Source organism: Lithobates pipiens, unplaced genomic scaffold, assembly GCF_037356315.1.
Source record: "Lithobates pipiens isolate NorthernLeopardFrog02 unplaced genomic scaffold, aLitPip1_a1.2 Scaffold_8, whole genome shotgun sequence".
Classification (NCBI taxonomy): domain Eukaryota; kingdom Metazoa; phylum Chordata; class Amphibia; order Anura; family Ranidae; genus Lithobates; species Lithobates pipiens.
In genome coordinates, this window is record NW_027507903.1 from 288,620,244 (window position 1) to 288,644,164 (window position 23,921).

The 23,921-nt window shown below is 41.2% G+C and overlaps 1 protein-coding gene across 2 annotated transcripts in view; it reads right to left on the minus strand.

The window, feature by feature from the left end:
- Positions 1-7,136: 7,136 nt before the first annotated feature.
- N4BP3 (NEDD4 binding protein 3) overlaps positions 7,137-23,921 on the minus strand; it is an 84,795-nt gene continuing 68,010 nt past the window's right edge. For both annotated transcript variants that reach the window (XM_077472370.1, XM_077472369.1), the window contains 4 exons: positions 21,685-22,116; positions 18,587-19,159; positions 16,269-16,529; positions 7,137-10,149 (listed from right to left, as the gene is read on the minus strand). In XM_077472370.1, the coding sequence (XP_077328496.1) occupies positions 9,622-10,149; positions 16,269-16,529; positions 18,587-19,159; positions 21,685-22,089 (1,767 nt within the window). In that variant the 5' untranslated portion in view covers positions 22,090-22,116 and the 3' untranslated portion in view covers positions 7,137-9,621. The remainder of the gene's footprint in view (positions 10,150-16,268; positions 16,530-18,586; positions 19,160-21,684; positions 22,117-23,921) is intronic.

Sequence of the window (23,921 nt, forward strand, 5' to 3'; positions counted from 1 at the left end):
ATGCAATGTTGTACCCAAACGAAATTTGCGTCCTTTTTTTCCCACAAATAGAGCTTTCTTTTGATGGCATTTGATTGCCTCTGCGATTTTTATTTTTTGCGATATAAATGGAAAAAGACCGAAAATTTTGAGAAAAAATGATATTTTCTACGTTTTGTTATAAGAAAAATCGAATAAACTCAATTTTAGTCATACATTTAGGGCAAAATTTATTCAGCCACATGTCTTCAGTAAAAAAAATGTCAATAAGCGTATATTTATTGGTTTGCGCAAAAGTTATAGCGTCTACAAACTAGAGTACATATTCTGGAATTTACACAGCTTTTAATTTACAACTGCCTATCTCATTTCTTGAGGTGCTAAAATGGCAGGGCAGTACAACCCCCCCACAAATGACCCCATTTTGGAAAGTAGACACCCCAAGGAAGTTGTGGAGAGGCATGTTGAGCCCATTGAGTATTTTTTTTTTGTCCCAAGTGATTGAATAATGACACAAAAAAAAAAAAAGTTTACAAAAAGTTGTCACTAAATGATATATTGCTCACACATGCCATAGTTATATGTGGAATTGCACCCCAAAATATATTCTGCTGCTTCTCCTGAGTATGAGGATACCACATATGTGGGACTTTTTGGGAGTCTAGCCACGTACGGCACCCCGAAACCCAATCACTGCCTTCAGGATTTCTAAGGGTGCAAATTTTTGATTTCACTCCTCACTACCTATCACAGTTTCGAAGGCCATAAAATGCCAAAATAGCACAAAACCCCCCCCCAAATGACCCCATTTTGGAAAGTAGACACCTCAAGCTATTTACTGAGAGGCATATTGAGTCCATGAAATATTTTATATTTTGCCACAAGTTGCAGGAATTTTACAATTTTTTTTTTTGCACAAAGTTGTCACTAAATGATATATTGCTCACACATGCTATGAGCATAAGTCAAATTACACCCCAAAATTAATTCTGCTGCTTCTCCCGAGTACGGGGATACCACATGTGGGGGACTTTTTGGGAGCCTAGCCACGTACGGGACCCCGAAAACCAAGCACTGCCTTCCGGATTTAAATATAAAATGCTACCAAAAAAAACTGTTAGCGATCACAGGGATCAGGCCTGACTCTGCGATCGCTGCAGTTATGTGTTTAGTGTTTTGTAAGTGACAGTGATCGATCGATACTGCACTTGGGTGGGCTGGGCAGAGGGGCAAAACGCAGGTGCCAGCAGGTATCTGGGCTGATCCCGCTAACAATGTGTTTTTCTGGAACCCTAAACTGCTGGGGATGCTAGTATAGATCTGATCAGATCAGATATTGATCTGTTCAGATTCTATACCACTACGGGTGGGTGTTAGCGGTACTGGCACTAACCTAGCGCTGCCTGGGGCGACGCAGACCCTGACCCTAAAACCTAATTGATATCACCTGCCGAGTGATCAGGGGGTTAAACCTTTATTGGGTAATAAATGGTGGGTGCCCTGATGCTATAAAAAGCAAACTAACCAGAGTCACCCGTAACACTTATACGGTGATCACTGGTGAAAGGGTTAACTAGGGGCAATCAGGGGGTTCAAATTTTTATTAGGTAGTATATGGGGGTCCCTGGCGCTATATAAAAACCTGATGGGGAACCTAAATAACTAACTGGCTAACCAGCGTCACCAGTGACACTTATACTGTGATCGCTGGTGAAAGGGTTAGCTAGGGGCAATCAGGGGGTTAAAACCATTATTGGGTAGTATATGGGGGTACCTAGCGCTATAAAAACCTGGCGGTGAACCTAAAAAAATAACTAGCTTCCTAGCGACACTAGTGACACTAATGCAGCGATCAGAAAAATTATCGCTTAGTGACACTGGCAAAAGGGGGTGAAAGGGTTAACTAGGGGCAATCAGGGGGTTAAAACCATTATTGGGTAGTATATCGGGGTACCTAGCGCTATAAAAACCTGGCGGTGAACCTAAAAAAATAACTAGCTACCTAACGACACTAGCGACACTAATGCAGCGATCAGAAAAATGATCTCTTAGTGACACTGGCAAAAGGGGGTGAAAGGATTAACTCTAGGGGCAATCAGGGGGTTAAACCTTTATTGGGGGGTGGTAGGGGGCTACCCTGGACCTAACACTAACTGCCCTGACAGTTTTTACTTTTACAACTGACACTGAATGCAGTGATCAGTAAATAAATGATTACTGCAATCAGTGACACTGTGACTGGGGGGGGGGGGGGGGGGGGTTGTGTGCCTGTGTGTGCCTACATGTCAGTGTAGTGTTGGTGCACACTTACTTTCTGTCTTCTCCTCGTAGTCCGGTCAAAAAGACCACCCCGAGGAGAATGACATCACTTCCTCCCTGCCTGTGTATACAATACACAGTGGGAGGAAGCTTCTCAATCGCCAGGAGCGATCGAGAGGGGATGGCCAGAAACCAACGGCCATCCCCTCATCCCGGATCGCTCCTGAAGCGAAACGGACCGCCGTATCCAGCGGGAGGGGGTCCGATCGGACCCCCCACCCGCTGGAAGGCAAGCACGTACATGTACGTGCTTGTGCCTGTACATGCCATTGCAATGACGTACATTGGCAATACGGCGGTCCTTAAGTGGTTAATAAATACAGGGCTGCATTAATGTGTGCCTTTTACAATCTGCCTGGACATCAGCTGTAAATACAACTTTGGAATACTACAAATTTCAAACGAATCCAAAGCGTTGCACAAACTGTTGGCGCTATATAAATCCTGTAAAATAATATTAATAATAAACATCCTAATTGCAAAGTCATACACCTGCAGCTTTCAGATCAAAGAATCACAGTTCTGTGATGTTGTATCAAGTGTAAAAAGAATGCGGCCCCCCCCCCCAGAATGGAAGGACATATTGTAATGCAGCATATCAGCAATTCTTAGGAGACGTGTATGGAATAGTTCCGGTGTCCTTTTGTGGAAGTTCAGGAGAGGTTGGCTTGGTTTCTGCTTTACCTGCCAAGTTTTGGAGACACCCACTGCGATTCACTCTCTCAGATCTTCATCTCAGCAGCTGTCAGTGACATGCGGATACTTGCTCCAAGGATTTAATGTAAAGGATGTAATTCTCGATGTAGAAAAATCAAGCTAGACAGCTTGCTGTTTTAATGTGAACACCACAAATGGGTAAATTGTAGAACAAACTCAAAAAGGACAAGAGTTCAGTGAGTCACCTTCAAAAGCACATTGTGATGTCTGTCAAGACTTATTTCCCTGTAACTTGTCAGTACCAGATGCACATTTATTTTTTTTACTTTAAAGTCTCAGCATGCAAATCTCTTACTAAGCTGAGAACCACTGCATCATTTCTGTGTTAATAGCGAAAAAGCCACTCTAATCATGTCAAGTGGGGGAATATCCCCCTATATATACACTGTATGACAGAAGCACAAAAAAAAAAGGGTCAGTATTCGCCCCTCTACATGCATCCTCCATATCATGGTGATCAATCAGGCTTAGAAGCTAGGGAGCCAGGCCAGACCATTTGCCCCCTTTGTGTTAACATGTTAACCACATTGCGGTGCAATTCATTTTGGTTGACTTGCATTTAACCACTATGCAAAAATGTGGAAAAGTACTGGTGTGGCTTTAATACTTACACAGTTACTGATCTAGAACAAGCACATGAATTAGATGCAGACCAACTCTCGTGCTGCACTAACAAAAGCATTTTTGAACATTTTTCCATGCGATTTATCACTCGTATGTGCGTTTTAAAACGCTTCAGCATTTTTGGAAGTCAGCACTCACCACCTTCCTAACCAGTGACTCGTTCCTGCTGTCAGCAGCAGGGATGAATAAACAGTTGTTAAGGAACTGGCGTCCTGACAATGACGAGTCATCCCTCCTGTCAGTGGGCATTCCCCACTTACAGCAGAATATAAACTAAAGGCATTGAAAAAAAAAAAAGTGTGATGGTCCCCCAATCCATGTGGGCTTCCCATTAAAATCCACACCGGGCGCTTCAGTCTGGTATAGATTTTAAGGGGCACCCCCCACCATAATCCGTACCAGACTCTTACCTGAACATGCAGCCTGACAGGCCAGGGAAGGGGGGTGCACTTGCCTCCTGAACCATACCAGACCACATAACACTCAAGGGGGAGGGCACTTTGCCAGGTAGGGAGACCCCCCCCCCCCCCCCCCGGCAAAGCACCTTATCACCATGTTGATAGAGACAAGCGCCTCTACCCCAAAACCCTGGCAAAATGCTTGTGGTGGTCTGGGGAATAGCTTATTGGAACCCCAGATCCCCCCCATGTGAATGCATATTGGGTACATAGTACCCTTACTCATTCACCCCCAAAAAATTTTTTAAAGTAAAAAAAGTTTTGACAAGTCCTTTCTTACAAAATAAACAAGAGTGAATCAATCGTCAATCACTATGAACGCCAACCACCATGAATGCCAACCACTGACCTGCACAAAAAAAACCCGCCGAACAATACCGGTCTTGTCGCTTGTCACTTGCCGAATGACAACATTGCTTCCCTCCACTGGGAGGGAAACAAAGGGGTCACCAGGTGATGACAAAGTAGGTCCAAAACTTTTCTGAGCTTCAAGCATTTGGCTTCAGGTGACTTATAGTGAAGATGTGAACCATCTCCATAGAGAATACCTGATTTTTTTTCTCCCTAAGCATTTTGGAGCTTCAGCCTCCAAAACGCTCAGGTGTGAATGAGGCCTTATTCATACATAGTTGGTAAGGTTGAATAAAGACAACAGTCCATCTAGTTTAACCTGTGTAGGTGTCTGTATAAAAATCATTACCCATATCCCTGTATATTGTTTTTGCTAAGATTGCCATCCAAAAGTCTTTTAAAACTATCCATACTTCCTGCCGACACCACCCATTGTGGAAGGGTGTTCCACATCCTTACCGCCCTGACTGTGAAAAACCCCCTACGCAGCTTAAGGTTAAACCGCTTCTCTTCCAGCCTCATTATATGGTCCCTTGTCCTCTTACACTCCCTGGGACTGAAAAGTTTCATACCTGCGCTGGGATCACCGTTGAAATATTTGTATAATGCTATCATCTCTCCTCTCAAGCGTCTCTTCTCCAGGGAGAATAAATTTAGTGTTTCCTCATAATTAAGGTCCTCCAGTCCACATATTAATTTAGTTGCCCTTCTCTGGCTCTCCCCAGCTCCAGCACATCCCTTCTGAGGATTGGTAACCAGAACTGGATGGAATACTCCAGATGCGGCCGAACCAAAGCCTTATAAATTGGCAGAATAATTTTATCTCTGGAGTAAATTTCCTTTTTAATGCATGCTAATATTTTGCTGGCTTTGGTAGCCGCAGATTGACACTGCATGCTATTTCTCAGTCTGTTTTCTACTAGGACCCCTAGATCCTTCTCCATCCTGGAATCACGAAGGAGTTCTCCCCTTAATGAGTAATTTGCATTTATATTTTTACCCCCCAAAGTGCATTGCCTTACATTTTTCAGTGTTAAACTTCATTTGCCATGCATTAGCCCACTCCATTCATTTATTCAGGTCCTCTTGTAAAGTTTCTATATCTTGCTGTGTTGTTATTGGGGCCCCCCAGCCAGCTTTCTATCCAAGAGCAAACCTTACGGTCCATGCCTACAGACCCCAGCTTGTAGATTAAACATTTGTGGGGGACTGTATCAAATGCTTTTGCAAAATCCAGATACACCACATCCACCGGCCTACCCTTGTCCAGGTGGCAGCTCACTTCCTCATAAAACGTTAATAGGTTGGTTTGGGAAGTGCGACCTTTTGTAAACCCTTACTGATTACTACTAATGATACTGTTTTCATCAGCAAATTCTTGGATATAGTCCCTTATCATCCTTTCAAATAGTTTAGAAACTACCAACGTTAGCCTGACAGGCCTATAGTTCCCAGGAATAGATCTCAGCCCTTTTTGAATATTGATACCACATGGGCTTTTCATTAATCTGGTATAATTAATCCTGTGAATATGCTGTCCATGAAGATTAGGAATAGCGGTCTGGCTATAACCCGACTGAGTTCTTTAAGGACTCTCGGGTGTAAGCCATCTGGTTCTGATGATTTATTTATGTTAAGCTTCTCTAATCCTTTCCGGACTCAGGCCTCTGTTAGCCACACGGGTAGATACTGTGACGTGTTACTAACAGTACTGTCCTGGTCGGTATACACCTCCTTTTCCTGTGTGAAGGAACTGAGGAGAAGAAAGCATCTTTTATGGGGTCTATGTGTTCCATCCTCACCTTTTTACTGTTAATATATTTCAAAAACTTTTTGGGATTATTTCTACTCTTCTCCGTTGTGTCTCTCAACCCTCAGATTCCGACAACCAAATTCATCGGATTTTGTCCGCCGGATTTTGTCCGACGGATTTTGTCCGAAACTGTTGTATACTGTAAACTGTTGTATACACACGGTCGGACAAAGTTGTCAATGTCGCAGTCCCGCTAAAAATCGATGATCACCGCCATTACTAGTAAAAAATAAACAACAATTAAATATAAAAGTATATAAGACAAAAATATATATATAAAAAAAAATATATATATATTTATATATATACACACACACATACATACACACTATTCATTCACATCAGTCCCTGACTTACAATCCAAGGTCCCTAACTCACATACATAAGCATTCTAGGGCCAATTTAGTCAGGACCTAGGATTAACCTACCACCATGTCATTGATGCGTTTTAGGAAACCAGAGTACCTGGAGGATACCCACACAGACTCAGGGAGAACATGCAAACTCATTGCAGGTAGTGCCTTGGTTTGGTATTTGAACCAACACCCCAGTGCTGCCAGGTATTGTAGAAGTGCTAACCACATAGCCACTATGCTGCCCATGTGCATAAGGTCTAAGTCTAGATACACACATTACTCACCCTTTGAAAGAAATACAAGACACGTAAAAAAAGAAAAAAAAAAGAAAAAGAAAACTTAGAAATTTAATATTATAAAACATAATATCTAAATGCAATTTGTTGAAAATGTGTCACCCCCCAACCCCCTTCCTCCCACTGTTATGTATCCCATAGTGTTTACTGGCTCTTTTTAATATGTTTCACAAATCAGCCTTACCACACTTTTTGTTCTGCGAAATAAAACACTACATAGCCATTTATAAATTAGAAATACAAATCCAATTTATTTGTACCTCACTCAATTGCTTCACATTTAAAGTCTGAACATAATAAACAACATAAAGGAAAACACAAAAATGTAAAACTACTACAAACTACTACAGGCCCAAACTGTAGTAGTTATGGTCAGAAAACTTTACTTAACGTGTTTGTTCAAGATTTCTGCCTTCCTTCACATGTCCTGCACATGCAGCACAAAGGCTGGTCTAGATTAGATTGATTGGATTGGTTCTGGCTAGCTAATCAGAGCTTTATTAATTTCCTGTGATTGGCACAATTCAGATACAAGGATATTCTCATTCTCAAATGTCCCATGCAATGTGACAAGTCATGGAAGAAAAAAAGTAAACAATAGATGACACAATGCATGTGTTACTCCTTTAACTAAGCTTTCAGAAAGTAACATTTCTGGAGTCAAGTTCTACTTTAATCATAAAATAATTCGGACTGGGTGTACATTTTTGTAGTATCGATATTAGTCTTTCGATTCAGTCTTTACCATGAAGGTTTTATGATTCAGTTACTCTTGCATAACCTGTTTTGAAATCCAAATAAACCACAAAGAGAAAGGACCAGCTTTGTCAAACAGGTTGAAATGACTTAGTCACGCCAGACTAATAAATCTTTTTATTCCAAAGATCACAAATCGCATAGCTAAGCAATGTGAATTGACCATGTTCTTGCCCAAAAGCTCAGGGAAGTAATTTTCAAACTGGGAAGGGGTGGGGATCACTGCAAGGGGGCATGTGTAGGTGGATGCCCCATGTCAAATAATACATAAGAAAATAAATGTGTACAGGTTGGGAGGAAATGAAAGTTGAGAACCACTAGCTTAGGGTATATATACGTATCAGATATGGGTCACCAAATCCTGCTTCAATTGGCAGAACCTTGAAATTATGCAGGTGTCTATGGTAAGATCTCAGCAGACATTAGGCTTAATTCACAAAGCTAACATATTAACAAAAGGACATTTTCATGAAATTTGAAAATTATAGTCACAATATTATAATAAGGAACATTAGCCTAGTGTTATATTTGGCCTGGACTTAAAAAGTGACTTACTATAAGAAACATCTTGAAATGTTTTTGTGTCTAAATGGTACCCATATTAATCTTTTATATTAAATTCTGCATGAAAAAAAGCAGTGCAATTCCTGTGTCTATGCACTTCTGTGGCTTGAAACTCATAGCTGTATATCTGCTAATTGAGATCATCCAAGGCACAGCTGCCTCTGACTGGTGATGACTATGTGTTGTTCGCTGTTCTTTTTAGAGCAGAATTTGTACCCGAGGACCTGAAGAATCTCTCTGCTTGTGCTTAATTCATTCAGTAGATATGTGCTATCTGTACCCCTCCTGTTGCTTCTTGAATATAACCCCACCATCAGGAAGGCAGCTTTGACACAAGGAAGTCCTGCTCCTCTACCAACATGGCCACCACCATAAAAGGTGTCCAAAAAGTACAGAACAAGCCTTAGTAAATCAATATTAGGAAAAAAGCTCCAGGGAACATACAGGCAATTTTATGGACTAGAGATTTGCTCTTTGCTTACTTTTTAAGTACCGTAGCCACAGTTAAGGTCCTCTTTAAAGCTTTATGAATCAAGCCTATTCGCTGCAAACCATTCTAGATGCAAATGTCTGCAAGGTCGTATTTTCTGGCCAGCAGCCTAATATTGCCATGAAATCAGGCTGCGGTCGGGATGTTTTTCTCTACAGTACATTACTGGTGATCTACCTGCTGAATCAGGGTGGCAACATTCAGTGGTTAAAGCAATGTCTAACCACCATTTACTCTATATGGCTAGCTCATCAGAGAACCTTTATCTGACTTTTTTGCTGTGACGTCAGTTAATTACCCTTATGTTTCATCACTTAAAGACTTAAGTGTTTTAAGCTCCTAAAACATAGGTTTGTCTTCACAGCTCATATAAAAAAAAATTAAAGTATTGTCCATAGTGCTGTAAGTCACAAAGGAGAAGTGGCCACAAAGACAAGAGGTAAAGTGCCACATGACCTTTAAACATAGTTGTAAAAACACCACCTTTTCTCATTCTCATGGAGTTATTGTGGAAATACCCTCATACCCTCATGACAATAAATCGATATGGTACATCAGCGTTTACTGATGTATAAAGTCATAAATTGGTTCTTCCCATGGTCATTCAATGCTAGTAACTTCCTCCATGTAATACATAGAATGTTATTGAAGGTCTCATAACTTCTATGAAATATCGCTTTGTTTTCTATCCCCTCTTTGACAGTAGCAGGAGACTTGAGATGAGCAAGTGTCGATGAATAGTCTGACTTGAGGGTGCCATACCATTAATTCCACTGAACACAGCAGTTATAATGAGAATAATGTTGGCTTACTCACATTGTTCCAGCACATAAATAAAATGTTCTGTCACCCTGTACAGGTTTTAGCTTAGTAGTAATATCATGGCATGTTCTGTGTTTCATGTTGTCTCAAATGATTCCATAGCATCCATCCACAATGATGGGGTACTTGGAGACTGTACTGGAACCTGTCTCAGTTCTTGGATCTGCTTCTCAAGAGCCTGGTTACGATAAAACATTTCTAAGTAGCTGGCCTGGATTTCTTTCTGGTACCTTAGTACTTTATCCTTTTCTTCTTTCCATGTTTTTCTTTCCTGCTCAAAACTCAGGATCTGGGCCTCATTCTGACGTGTCTCCAAAATAAGTTCAGCCCTTAGTCTCTCTGTGTCCGCAGACTCCAAACCTTCTTTTGGGTTTCCATGGGTGTCCATTAATGAAGCTGGAGAAAGTTTTTCTTTGGCATCCTCAAAAGCCTGAAGGCGGACTTTTAGATCTGCCGACTCTCTTTCTCTCTCTCTAGCTAATGCTTTTGCCTCCCGAAGTTGTGTCTTCATCAGAAAGACCTCCCCCATCTTCTGTGTAATTTCAGCTTGTGAATCTTTAAGATGACGTTTCAGTAGAGAGATCTCACCAGCTTTCTGAGAAATCTGCAATATAAATAAATTCTGAATAATAAAAATATATATTTTATAGGGAATGTATACTGTAGTTGCATTGTACATATTTTTTCATTACGTTCGGGACTAATATAAATATAAGTTTTACAAATGATATAATAATTCTAATAATAATTATTATAATAAGTTTTCTACAATTTTCACAAGTTGTTTGTGTCATCTTTTCATGGTCATGTTCACATTTAGAGATGGTCAGCCGACTTGGAATGTGTATACTAGTGCAATAAGTATCTTTACTGAATGTCTGTGTTAAAAAAATAAAAACAATTTTTTCAAGATCAGATCAGATAAGCCACTGCTCTGTACCCAGATATCACATTACGACTAACTAACCAGTACACTCAGGTCTGGAAAGTGCTAAATGTAGAGCCCAGTGCCTAAATGTAGCATTCCAGGTTCGTTCCACACTCGTCTAATGCTGTGGAGTTGCTGATCCGGATAGCTGCTATACACAGACTAGCTCAAGCAGAGGCCTCCAAGCAATCCTGACTGAAATTGAAAAAAAAAAAAAAAAAACACTAGGCATGTAACAAAAAATCTTTTTTTGATGTCACTAAGGATAGAAGGCTAGCAAAAAAGTTAGACTGTTTTTCAGAAAAGATGAAGAAAATGTGTCCAATATATTTGGCCCAACCAGCAGTTTTCTTCATCTTTTCTGAAAAACAGTCTAACTTTTTTGCTAGCCTTCTATCCTTTGTGACATCAAAAAAGATTTTTTGTTACATGCCTAGTGTTTTTTTTTTTTTTTTCAATTTCAGTCAGGATTGCTTGGAGGCCTCTGGTTGAGCTAGTCTGTGTATAGCAGCTATCCAGGAAAAAGAGGATCTGGGCTGCTCTGTGCAAATCCATTGCACGTAGCAGGTAAGTATGATATGTTTACTATTTTTAAGAAAAATCAAAAACAAAGAAGAGCATTTAGAACCACTTTAAAGCGGGTCAGGAGGAGGTCAACTGTAAGTCAAAAGGCAGCTGTCAATGAATTCTGATTGAGGTCAGAGTCATTTCAAACTGATGCTTTCCGCACAAGCCCAAAGCTGGTGACACAAGCCTTAACACTAATAAAACTGGTTACATTTATGTAAACATAATATACAATTTTGAAAATTTTCACACATATTAGCAAAAGCACTATGTTAGATAATTCAAAATTGCTTTTATATATGTAAAAGTAAAATACAGATGTAGGGGGATAGGGCTATCCACTTAAATGTTTTGCAGAGGAAGGCAGGAGAATTTTTTTTCCAAGGAACCAACTTAAATGTGTGACTTGAAAACACCATAGATGGATCTAATGTAGACTACATAATTGCAGGTCTTGTCAACATTTCATTTATATAAAATGTGGGATGGGAAAGTGCAGACAAAAAAAGACGTTTAAAATAAACAGAAGTGTTTTTTTTCTCAGAGCAATTATAGACTGCCCTAGTTCACTAATAAACTACAAAATGATATAATGTGGAAAATTCAGTACTGCTATTTCTTAACTCCCACACTTTATTGTGTACCACACAGCACCTATAGTTGTTTGTATTTTATCATTTTAAATCAATACCGGTAGTTTATTTAACAGGATCTACAGTTTTTTGGTATGGGCAAGTTGATTCCCCACTGTTCTTCATTATGAAGCCAAGCTGGAGGAACTGTTACGTTCTACTGAATTTGATATAAATGAAATAGGAAATGCTCTAGAGCTGGGTCTCAAACTGGCATCCCTCTGCCTGTTGCAAACTACAAGTTCCATGAGGCAGTGCAAGGCTGACAGTTACAGGCATGGCTCCCACAGGTAGAGGCATGATGTGATTTGTAGTTTTGCAACAGGAGGGCCGACAGTTTGAGACCCCTGCTAGAGAGAGAGTAAAGAAAACCAGACATTAGTTCAGTTGCCTGAAACATCTGGCAATCCTATGTGTGCACTTGTCTGTGAAAAGTGCAAGCTAGTGATCAGAGAAGTGAGAAAGCATGTCCCAATCACCACTGTACTTCTCAACAAGTTAGCACTAACCGGGACCTTGCTCATGCTTCCTGTTCCTCCCAAACCTTCTCTATTCATATAAAATTGTGAGCCCAGACAAGTGTGCAACTTTATTGAACAACCACCTGCAAATGTAAAAGTTACCTAAACGTAAGAGGGAGAACTGGAGGGAGGTATTGCATTTAGCTGAATTTTGTTCACTATGAGAGACACTGCCCTCTGTGGCCCTCCGTGGCTAACATCTGCACTGTGGGATTGATTTACTAAAACTGGAGAGTGTAAAATCTGGTGTATTTGTGCATGGTGCCAATCAGCTTCTAACTTCAGCTTGTTAAATTAAGGTTTGACAAAAAAAAAACCTGGAAGCTGATTGTTTTTTATGCAGAACTGCACCAGTTTTTGCACTCTCCAGTTTTAGTAAAGTAACCCCACCGTCTCTCTCTACAGAAATTACTTGAAAATTGGCCAGGGAGGTTGGGTCACCCCATGACAGCAACACCACCTACACAACTGGTACAAGCTACACATTTATGCACACAAATTTCAATGCATACCGGTATGTTTTTTTTTGCGTGTAGAAGCTGGCAATGCCACCTGATAATTTTCAGTTGGTTTATTAGTGGCTCTCTGTAGTAATGAAGATGCATCCTTTGCAAAGTCTGTATGGTTGGCAGATGAGTGAGTGTGTAAGACCATAAACACGGGGGGTTCCTCAATGAACCAAAAATAGGATTTTACAGTGATTACAAAAATCCCAACAAAAACTAACTGAGCACTAAAAAAAGAAACAGAACAAACTGGGGATTGTCTGCAGCTTAAAGAGCTGCCTGAGGATCTTACACTCAATGATGGCATCAGATGAGGCCTAAATATCCACCTGGTGAAACCCTAGACTGTCTGAGTAGAGGACAAGGTGGCTGCCTTGCATTCAGGAAATGGTTCCTCCTAAAAGCCCAAGAAGCACTCACAGATCTAGTGGCATGTACTTTGACAGAAAAGCATGAACAATGACCCGTCTAAACCACTGAGAAGAATGGTGGAGCAAGTAGCTGGTTAACTCTGCGGTGACCATCTGAGATGACAAAAGGGAAAACCAGTCTTCCTAATGAAAGCAGTGGATGCAAAGTACACACTAACAGCAAGGACCACATTCAGGCAATGAAGGGAAATATCCTTCTATTGTACTGGAACCAGACAGAAGGATGAAAGTTTAATATACTGGTTGAGGTGAAAGGCTGAAAACACCTTAGGAAGGATAGGGGTTCTGGGCCTCAAAACAACCTTGCTCACAAAGCATTCTGTACAAGAAAAGGCCACCAGTTTAGACATGTTCTTTGTGGAGGTGATGGCAACAAGGAAAGCAACCCTGTGAATAAGCATGGAAAAGTGAATATCCCCTAAATGGTTTAAAGGGCAGTTTTTTTTCCCGTAAGAACCAAATTCCAATCCCACAAAAGTACTGGGTGAACATATACCATAGAGCAGGGATATGCAATTAGTGGACCTCAAGTTGTTGCAAAACTACAAGTCCCATCATGCTTCTGTCTCCGGGTGTCATGCTTGTGTTGCTATGCCTCATGGGACTTGTAGTTCTGCAACAGCTGGAGGTCAACTAATTGTATATCCCTGCCATAGATGGAACCACATAAGAGACAACCTGCAGAAAAGTCTAAATCAAAGAATAAGAGGCTAGTGGTCTGTGGAACAAGATTGCAAGTGTCAAAATTTCCCTTTTAAAAAGGTACAAATGTACTACTGAACAGTGACATTTACATGTCGCCCCCAAATGAGTCAGTCAGTCCGGTATCATCTGCGCAGAGTTTAAGCTCCTTGGATTTATCACACTACTATGACCCAGCCAATCAAATTATACACAGGCCGAAATGGCTCCTCCCACAGACCAGCAGACTTGATGGAGAATGGCAACACACTAAACCATGTAGGCTCTGCCCCCAATGTCCAGTCAGACATTGTGAAAATATCAGCTTCATGGGGCTGAAAACAGAAGACATCCCAAATCTCTGGTGAGGTGCAGGATTTTCCCGCATTTGACTGTGGCTCTCAGACACTCACGAGTGCCAGGCAGTATCCTGATTGAGCCTGTCATTCACCCACAGACAGAAGACAGTGCAGCCCGAGTGGCCGAATGGAGTATGGTCGCAGCTGCCACTCGGGCTGCTCTGTCTGTGGCTGAGTGACAGGCGGGTATGATGAAGTCCTCACCAGGGAAGACCAGTCTGTCTGAGGAGGAGGAGGACTGTAACAAAGTCCCGCCTCCTAGATAGAGGGAACATAGGAGGCGGGACTTTGTTACAGTGATTGCCAGGATATTCAAATCGAAGGCCCGTGACAGAGCTCTGTGTGATCAGGCTGCATTTAATTGGTACTGGTAAGGCTGCATTTCATTGGCACTGATCAGGCTGCATTTCATTGGCACTGATAAGGCTGCATTTCATGGGCACTGATCAGGCTGCATTTCACATACTGACTCCTACCACCATGACCACTTTAAATCACTGAAATGGTCATGGTGGTTAGAGTGTTCCTTTATTATCCTTCAGAAGAAGTAAACCTCTGTATACTGATTCCCCTAGAGCAGGGGTGTCCAAACTTTTTTCAAAGAGGGCCGGATTTGATGAAGTGAACATGAGCGAGGGCCGACCATTTTGCCTGACATTCTTTGAACCATTAAAATTCGGTCTAAGTGTGTTAGTTTGAGCACTAATACACTGCCCAACAAGAATTCTCTTGCTTTTGTGGCTGTGTGTGGGAAGAGATGAGCTTGGACGTATTTGTACATACTGTATTAATTGGTGTACCTTCACTTTAAGAGGGAATTTTCAGGAAATTATTCATTTTTTTAAAATAAAGAACTGTGAAGCAATATAATGGTCAGTGCCCACCAATGCAGCCTAATCAGTGCACATCTGCAGACCCACCATTGCCATGAATGTAGCCTCACCATTGCCAGGAACGCCTTACCATTGCCAGGAACGCAGCACCATTGCCAGGAATGCCTCACCATTGCCAGGAATGCCTCACCATTGCCAGGAACGCAGCACCATTGCCAGGAACGCAGCACCATTGCCAAGAATGCCTCACCATTGCCAGGAATGCCTCACCATTGCCAGGAATGCCTCACTATTGCCAGGAATGCAGCACCATTGCCAGGAATGCCTCACCATTGCTAGGAATGCCTCACCATTGCCAGGAACGCAGCACCATTGCCAGGAATGCCGCACCATTGCCAGGAATGCACTGACGAGCACCAAAGGAGAATCTTCTGTTTACATGGTGGCCTCTTTAATAGAAAGTCCTGCCTCCTTTGATGGACAGAACAGTCGTCCAATGGCAGTGCCGGAGACGGACTTCCTATTACAGAGGCCGCCCGTAAACAGGAAATTCTCCTGTGTACGGCGCTTGGTCCTGTTCTCCCTGTACCTTCCGAAGCATATATATCTTTTGTGGCCCCGACGCTGGGAGATCGTCAGGGGCCACAAAAGATATGTATGTCCAAATAACCAGGCAGGCCGTTCAAAATCGGGCCGCTGGCCGCGATTGGCCCGCGGGCCGGACTTTGGACATGCCTGCCCTAGAGGATTAGATCATCCTCTAGTTGTGTTAAATTGCAGGTGGTGGAGGCAAAGCGCCAGCTTCCTGAAATGTGTTTTTGCAGGTTGGGATGTTTGGAACAGTATACTCCACTGTCCTGAATGCAGACATCATGGGCAACTGATTGCCACAAGAACTGCATGATAAATAATACATACAAGTAGCACTAGCTCTGCTCACAATGCTGTAGGCAGTTAGAGCCATCTAGCATCTTTCATTGCTAGTGTGCAAGTGTATCGGGCCACTTAGCATGCTAGAATCCAATAGTGCACATCTGTGCTAGACACTTGTAAAAGTGAAGAAATTAACAAAATTTACATGTGTACAATGTACCGACACTATGTTACCTAGGATCTTGCTGCCAGCTTCTAGATCCAGAATTGATAGGCCTATTTTATTAAGCCTGTGTGCATGAGCCCTTATACACTTTTTTTATATTAGGTTAAATAAATCAGAAATATTGCACCAATGTAGGAATAGTACATGTGTATGTCAGTTTTCTTACCTCCCATTTAGATTCTTCTAACTTAGGGCTAAGGTTTTCAGATTGAGAGGATTGTTTTTGCCGGAGCTGCTCAAATTCTGTTCTTAAGGAGTTGAGCTCCTCGTGGAGGCGCTTTTTTTCTTGCTGTACTTTATACAGCTGTAGCTGTAAGGCCCGCTGGCTACGCAGTGCCTGCTGGGAGATCTGTTGCAGCTTGGACACATACATCTGTTTTAATTCATCCAATTCCTCCATCCATAAACGGCGCTTGTCCTCAAATACCTGCAAACAATACACAGAAAAAAAAAATGAAAGAAAAGCCTATTTAAATTTTTAAAAAGCGCTACTTGCTTCAGGTATTTCCAGGTCAGTGAGGTAAATACTGTAGCCACTGGATTAACATTGCAGCTAGGCAATCAGCATCAGCAATTGCAGCCTACATACTTTTTAGTAATGTATAAACCTCCTTTAATATTAGCAGTTATACAAGCAAACAAGTGGCTTTATGAGACAGTATTGCTGTGGATTAGAATGGCAATAAAGTGATTTTTTTTTTATTAACTAACAAAACATGTCATACCTACATGTTTTGTGCAATGGAGAGCAGCCCCAATCTTCCTCTTCTGGGGTCCCCTTCTGGCGCTACAGGCTCCTTTCCCCTGTGAGTGCTCCTTGCTATGAGGGCACTGGTATGGGTTCAATCCAAGCTGTGCATGTCCATTTACACACACAGCAAGGCTCAGCACCGCCCCCTGCTCTCTGCTCAATGGATCCCTCTGCTACTTTCATGTTCCATGTTCAGTGAGGAGAGAGCTGCTGCTCTCAGGTACAGAGCTGAATCAAGATAAGCATGGATGGGGAGGGGAGGGGGGGGGGGGCGGCAGGAGCCAACAACAGACGTCTTTCTACCTTAATGCAGAGAACTCATTAAGGTAAAAAAAAAACACATCTACACATTTGTAAACATTATGCAATCGTCTCAAGAAAACAGATGATTACTATGTGTGGGTCATTCTTGTGATGCTATGAAAGCTCTGGATTCGTTACATTTAAATTTTACAGCACAACAGCAGTTTCAAACCTGTACATATAATAAATGATGATGATAGTATATTTACACCACAATTAAACAGCAAGTGGAAAAATAGAGGTAACAACCTCATGGTGCCCAGGGCCCCTGGGAGTGCCAATTCTTCTCCAAATTATTTTCCCTTTTACACTGGAAGCACGAAAATTTTTACAAGGCAGAGGATACTTTCACGATCACCGCTTTGTTATCCTATGTGTAGGTGTAGGTGTAAATAAATAATAAGGAGTGCTGGGTTCTTTTTAACAGATTTGCTCAGGGCTTTAAGGGAGTTTAGCTATGCCTCTGAATAATGGAAACTGCACTATCCACATTAGAATACAAAGCTTCTTTAACGTGGCCATACATCTTTTTTTTTTTTCCCCTTTTTTCCTTTGTTTTCTTTTTACATTGAAGCTTCAGTAAACAAATACAATAGGAATAATACACACACAGACATGTCCCGCAATGCAGCTGTGAAATATAGGAATGTCCAACTTTTAATTCGATGACCTGACCTCATCAAGTATTAAGTTAAAAAAAAAAATCCTCTTTTTTTCCTCCTCTTCGTTTATATATTATCTTGGTAAGGTATATCCTTGACAATCATTGGACATACATTGTATCATTGTATAATGAATTGTGTTGGGTCCTTTTTAACAGATTTGTTCATGGCTCAATGGATTTTAGCTATGCCTTTGAATAATGGAAACTACACCAATCACATTAGAATACAAACCTTCCTTAATGTGGCCATGGGTCCTAAAAGTGATCAGAAAATGTCAGCCTTATACATTTTCATATTAAATCGCCTTTGTAATTCTTTAAAAATATTTACTGTATTCCCACTAGGGGTACAGACACTTGAATTTTATGATATATGATATTCTGTAGTGCCAGATATGCCCTCTGTTGTTAAAGTGACCCTGTTGCCTGAACATTAATTACAACAAAAATCCTTTCCATAAGTTAATACATGCATTAAACATACATTATGCATTTCACTACCTTGTAAAAGCATAACATACACACACACCTTACGAGGGTTATGACAATTGGAGGAAGGGGAGGGGGCTGTGCTAAGAAATTGACCTATAAAATTTTGCAACAAGTTCAACATTTCAAGTGCATAAAAAGAATGATTTATGTAAAGGAAAAATACTGCAAATAAGCATTTAAACTCTGCAATTTTTAGTTTAGATTGGTGAGAGGGTCTCTTTAAAGACTGGCTCGAGTGTTTCCTACAAAGCGTCCACAATGCACACCCACTCACCTGAGTAAAGGGATCGTCTTTGTCACTTGGATTCCTTCTTAGTTGTCTCAGCTCTACCCCTTTCTCATGGAGTTTTTCTTCAAGTTGACGGGCTACATCTTCTACAGACTGAGAGTACTCATACGGTGGAGGAGGTTCTCCTGAACACTGTAGGCGGCTTAGTGTTGCCATGCTCTTGCAGGACAGTGGAATTTTTTCACCAGGTGCCATGTCTCGACCTGTCCGTGATGCTCGGTCTAATGAGCCTCCAATATGGTTTATATGTCCAGTGGATGCACTGATTTGACCCCGTGCCACACTGAATCCAGGGCTATAACCTGAAAAGCTGTTGACTGAATTTTGTCTGCAGTCAGACAAGCTGTCATTTTCTTCACTTTCACTTTCGTGATGGCTGACAGAATGGTTATTTGTTGACTTCAGAGGCCCATGACGTGGTGGACTGTTAAGACTGCCTAGGGTATTTAGACTGCCATTGCTTTTTGATAGCTTGTGCCCACCGGAAGAACATAAACTCTGCATTGACATGAAATTCTTTCCATTGGAAGGCTTCAAAGCAGCTGGTCCAAAACGAGACTGCAAACAGAAAAAAATAAGTGTCACAAGCAGAGCCAACAATGATACATTTTAACCCTTTCGCTGCCAAAGCCATTTTTTCACACGTTTAAAAAATAATTTTAGCCCTGGAGATTACATAAAACCCCCCAAATATTATTTAATATTTCTAAAAGCGGACACCTTAGTGAATAAAATGGTTGTAGTTCCAATTATTTATGTTAAACAGTATTAGTGCAGCGGTTTAGGAAACTCACTAAGGTTCATTTAAGGGCACACAATCGCATTCAATTCACAATTTTTAGAGTCAAATCTAAAAGATGAGGTTGTACCGAGTAAATAGATACCAAACATGTCAAACCTTAAATTTGCATGCACCATTGAAATTGCAATAAACTTTGGTACCCTATTTTGCATAGTCGATCCTTTAAAAGCCCCTACAATCATCAGCTTAGAGTTACCCAGCAGCTCTGGTGCTAGAATTATTGCTCTTACTCTTGAGTACATGGCAATATGTAACATGTGTAGGGGGGTCTCCTGTTACTAGGAATGCTTCCTACCAGTTGCGCCACTGGAACTTGACACTCGGCATCTCTTGCAGGAGGCTCGAGTTCCCAAGGCTTTGACCAATTGCTGTCAAAATCACCAGCCGCATTCATAATATCCTACATGAAATTTTCTGCCATCAACCCGTGTGTGGCTCACAGCATCATCCAGTTGCTCCCCTTTGTACCACATGCAGCCACATGTAATCCTGCACTTAACATGAATAAGCTGTAATCTGCTGGGGGTACAATGGTGGGGCAGATATGCCAGGGAGTACAGCAGTGGAATAGGCATACTGATGGTGCAGTAGTAGTGGAACATGTGTGTGGGGGTACAGTGGTGAAACCGGTGTGCAGGCACAATGCGGTAGTGGAACAGGGTGGTACAGTGGCAGAATATGTATACAGAGAGGGTACAGTGATAGATCGCGTGTCAGAGTAATACAGTGGTGGAACACATGTGCTGATGGCACAGTGGTGGAGCCGAAAGTGAGTAGGATAGATGGAGGCCAAGGTGTAAAGAGTGTACAGTCGTGGAAGAGATGTGTTTTGGTGGAGGAGGTGTGTGTGTGTGTTTGTGTGGGGGGGTGGGGGAGGATGCAATGCTGGAACATGCCTGAGGGGGTGCAACATGTATTAGTGGAAAAGAGGTCCAAAGAGTGCATATGTGAGTAGCGATGAAGGATAGGCATGGAAAGTGCAGAAGAGATCAGTGGTGAGCAGAGTAATGACAGGAAATTGCATACTAGACTGTCAACTACAAAGACTGGCCCATGGCCCACCTACCACCCTGACGATACTGAAAGAGGATTTCCAGTCAGTGGCTGGGTATTCCAGTATGTTAAAGAAGGCCCACACACCTACATTCTTCCTCTTGCTTAAAACTTGCAACAGGTACGTAAAACTCTTGTGTTTCTGACAGTGCAGGGCTTGGAACTGATCTGAAGTGTGAAATTGCAGGAACTGGGGGTAATCTAAAGTCTAAGCCCCTGTACACACGGTCGGACATTCTGCCAACCAAATCTGTTGGATTTTGTCCGACGGATTGTGTCCAACGGATTGTGTCCGAAACTGTTGCATACACACGGTCGGACCAAGTTGTCGGAAAATCCGATCATTCAGAACGTGATGACGTTATTTCGTTACGGCGGGACTACATTCAGGCTAGTAGCCAATAGCTTTGGTGTAGGAATTTGATCTGAGCATGCGTGGCACTTTGTCCGATCGGAATTCTCTACACATGATCGGAGTATGTCCAATCGGACCAGTTGGTCGGAAAATACTTCCAACATGTTGGAAAACTTGGTCCAACGGATATTCCGAAGCAATCAGTCCGATGCATACCACACACAGTCGGATTATCTGACAACACAGTCCGATAGGACACATTCCGACGGATTCTCCGACCGTGTGTACAAGGGCTAAAGGTGCATGAATTGGAACTGATCTTAACTTTGAATGTGCAGGAAATAAAGCTGATCTGAGATCGGATATTGCGGGAATCTGATCTGAGGTCTGAAGATGCATGAATTAAAGATAATCTGGGGCTGACCTGATGTTGAAGGTGCAGGAATCAGGGCTGATGTGTGGCCTGGAGGTTATGCATTGGGGCTGATCTAAAATCTGGTGATTTTAGGTCTGAACATGAATGAATTAAAGATGATCTGAGATCTGAAGTTGCAGGAATTGTGGCTGATCAGTGGTCTGAAGGTATAGGAGATCTGAAGTTGAAGGTGCTGATGTGAGGTCTGAAGGTACATGCATTGGAACTAAATATAAACATGTTTTATGTGTGCACCAGTTAATATAAGAATAAATAATGAGTTAGCAGTACAACTATGAGTGCAAAATCTGAAAACAAACAGAATATGACATGCTATTGTTCAATGACACTTAATGTAGAACAATTTGGGTTCAACATGAGCTCTATTAATTTTCTGTATTGCATAATTTAAGCTTCACAAAAAAGACACCCCATCTTAGGAACTGAAAAGGACATACCTTTTCAAAACGTCCCCGTTCCGGAAGTGATGTCTTGGTGAAGTCTGTATTCCTGTGCTCTTTTTGATACAAGCCAGGGTAGTCATTTTCTTCTCCTTCCATGCTGTGTTCCCTCCTGAATCCCAGTCCAGAAGGTATCTTCTTGGCACTCTTGCCATCTTTCTTTGTAATACTCAAGTAGCTGAGCAGTTCTCTTTGATTCAGACTCCTCTTCAGGATATTCCCTGGGCTGTGAGAATCTGGGAGGGGCTTAAAGTCTAATCTGAAATCATCTTGTGAAAAGTCATGTTTCTCTATCAGACTGCTCACACTACCCATATTGCACCTGTAGATGTCCGTATTAAACGAATGGAGGATTTGGTTCCCAGGTTCACAGGCTAGGCTGAACGTCTGTGCAGCTGCCATGGAGAATTAACAGAAGGCCTGACTGATCTGCAAAAAGGAAAATAAACATAATTTAAAACTGTGCATTTCATATCGTAGTTTTTAGACAGTTTTCTTTACCTGTCAGCTGGCACAAACATTTAAATATAATAACTATGCCCAACAGAGGTACTATAAGACTTCTGTTAGCCAAGAAAGACTATTATATTCTCCATTTGATCTTGCTTTTACTTTGTTATGAAGTGCTCACTTTCTCAACTTTTGGGTTTAGGCCTCATCCAATAGAGTGACAACTGCCACTATTAAAAAAAAAAAAAAATATATATATATATAAATATATATATATATATATATATATATATATATATATATATAAATAAAATAACATATATCCAATAGTTATTTTCTTACAATATACACATAAATAATGTTAAAAACGTGTGCAACATCAACACAGGCAAGAAGTGGTTAAATATTCTAGTCCAAATAAGTGCTAACACTTAGGTCTTAAAAAGAAAAATCCAGCAAAAATCACACTTATGCGAATTGGATGCGGAGAAACTGTATTACTGTCTTCATTTAATTCAATCTCCATCTTACACCATCTTAAAAAAAAAATCGACCCTAGGAATTGTATAATACGCAAAGGCGAACATCAGCAGAAGAGCTTCCTAGCATTACACACAGCATGGCTGTAAGGCAGCAAATGAAAGGACTGGAGTTCTTCTTTACCAGTCATACAATTAAAGAAAGTAAAGTAACAGAATAGTTAGCAAAAGAATAAGAAAGAAAGGAGCACTGAGTCAGTGACAGCTGAAGGCCACCCACATGCTTTCATACGAAAATCAAACACATGTTCTTTCACAGATATCCTGATACATGCAGTATGTTCACTTCTTTTATGCAAAAACTGGGAAAAAAAGAAAAAGTGCCTTTTAAAGACATCAATTTTATTCAGTTCATAGACAAAATGATTATTTCAATTAAGCATGGAAATTAAAGGCAACCCCATACAGCCATAGCACCATAATTATAGTTTTAACTCTTATAATTGCTCATAAATATTGGATGCAGTGCAGCTTACAGTAACCTTGTGGGATGGTGGATTGATGGAGGCCTGCATGTGTTCAGACCAACCCTATATCTAAAATCTGTATTCCCATTACCAGAACATTAACAATACGTGGTGGTAATTTTATTACTACTGCTATCCCCCTAGTATACATTGCCAGTATACAGAGTGTGGTGTAGGGAGTCTGCACACAGCTATGGAACAAGCATGGAACCGGGATGTCCCCTGTGCTTCTGCATCTGTGACCTGTTCTGTAAAACCCACAACAACTCCCCTCAGTCTGACACGGGTCCTGTACTACTGAGCAGGTTAGAGAAAACCTTCTGTAACATCACATGCACTACAAGAACTGCCACAGGGATCCACAGTACCTGTAATGCCAGAACCAGAACATTTTGAACTAAATGAATAGACTAAGTAGACAAAGTTTGGATTATCTTTTCTTCTGACACTTTTTGTGCTGCCCAACCAATTTTTCATATGTATTTTTCGATCTTATATAATGGATCTTACTGTAGGGAACATAACATGCAGTCACAGTAATTTGTAAAGGGGGATACTTTTTAGATGTGTGCTTTCACATGTGGAAGAATTCTTATATAACATATCCCCAATCTTGTACCATCTTTTGTAGCAGGTCTGTAGTTTTCTGTAGTAGCATTTACATATTAAAGAATGTTACCCCAACATTTCATATTCCAGATATGTGTCTATTGTACCATGTACTTGGGTTTAAAGGTGTCCTGCTCTCCTTGTAATTCTTCTTTAGTGTGAACTGCCT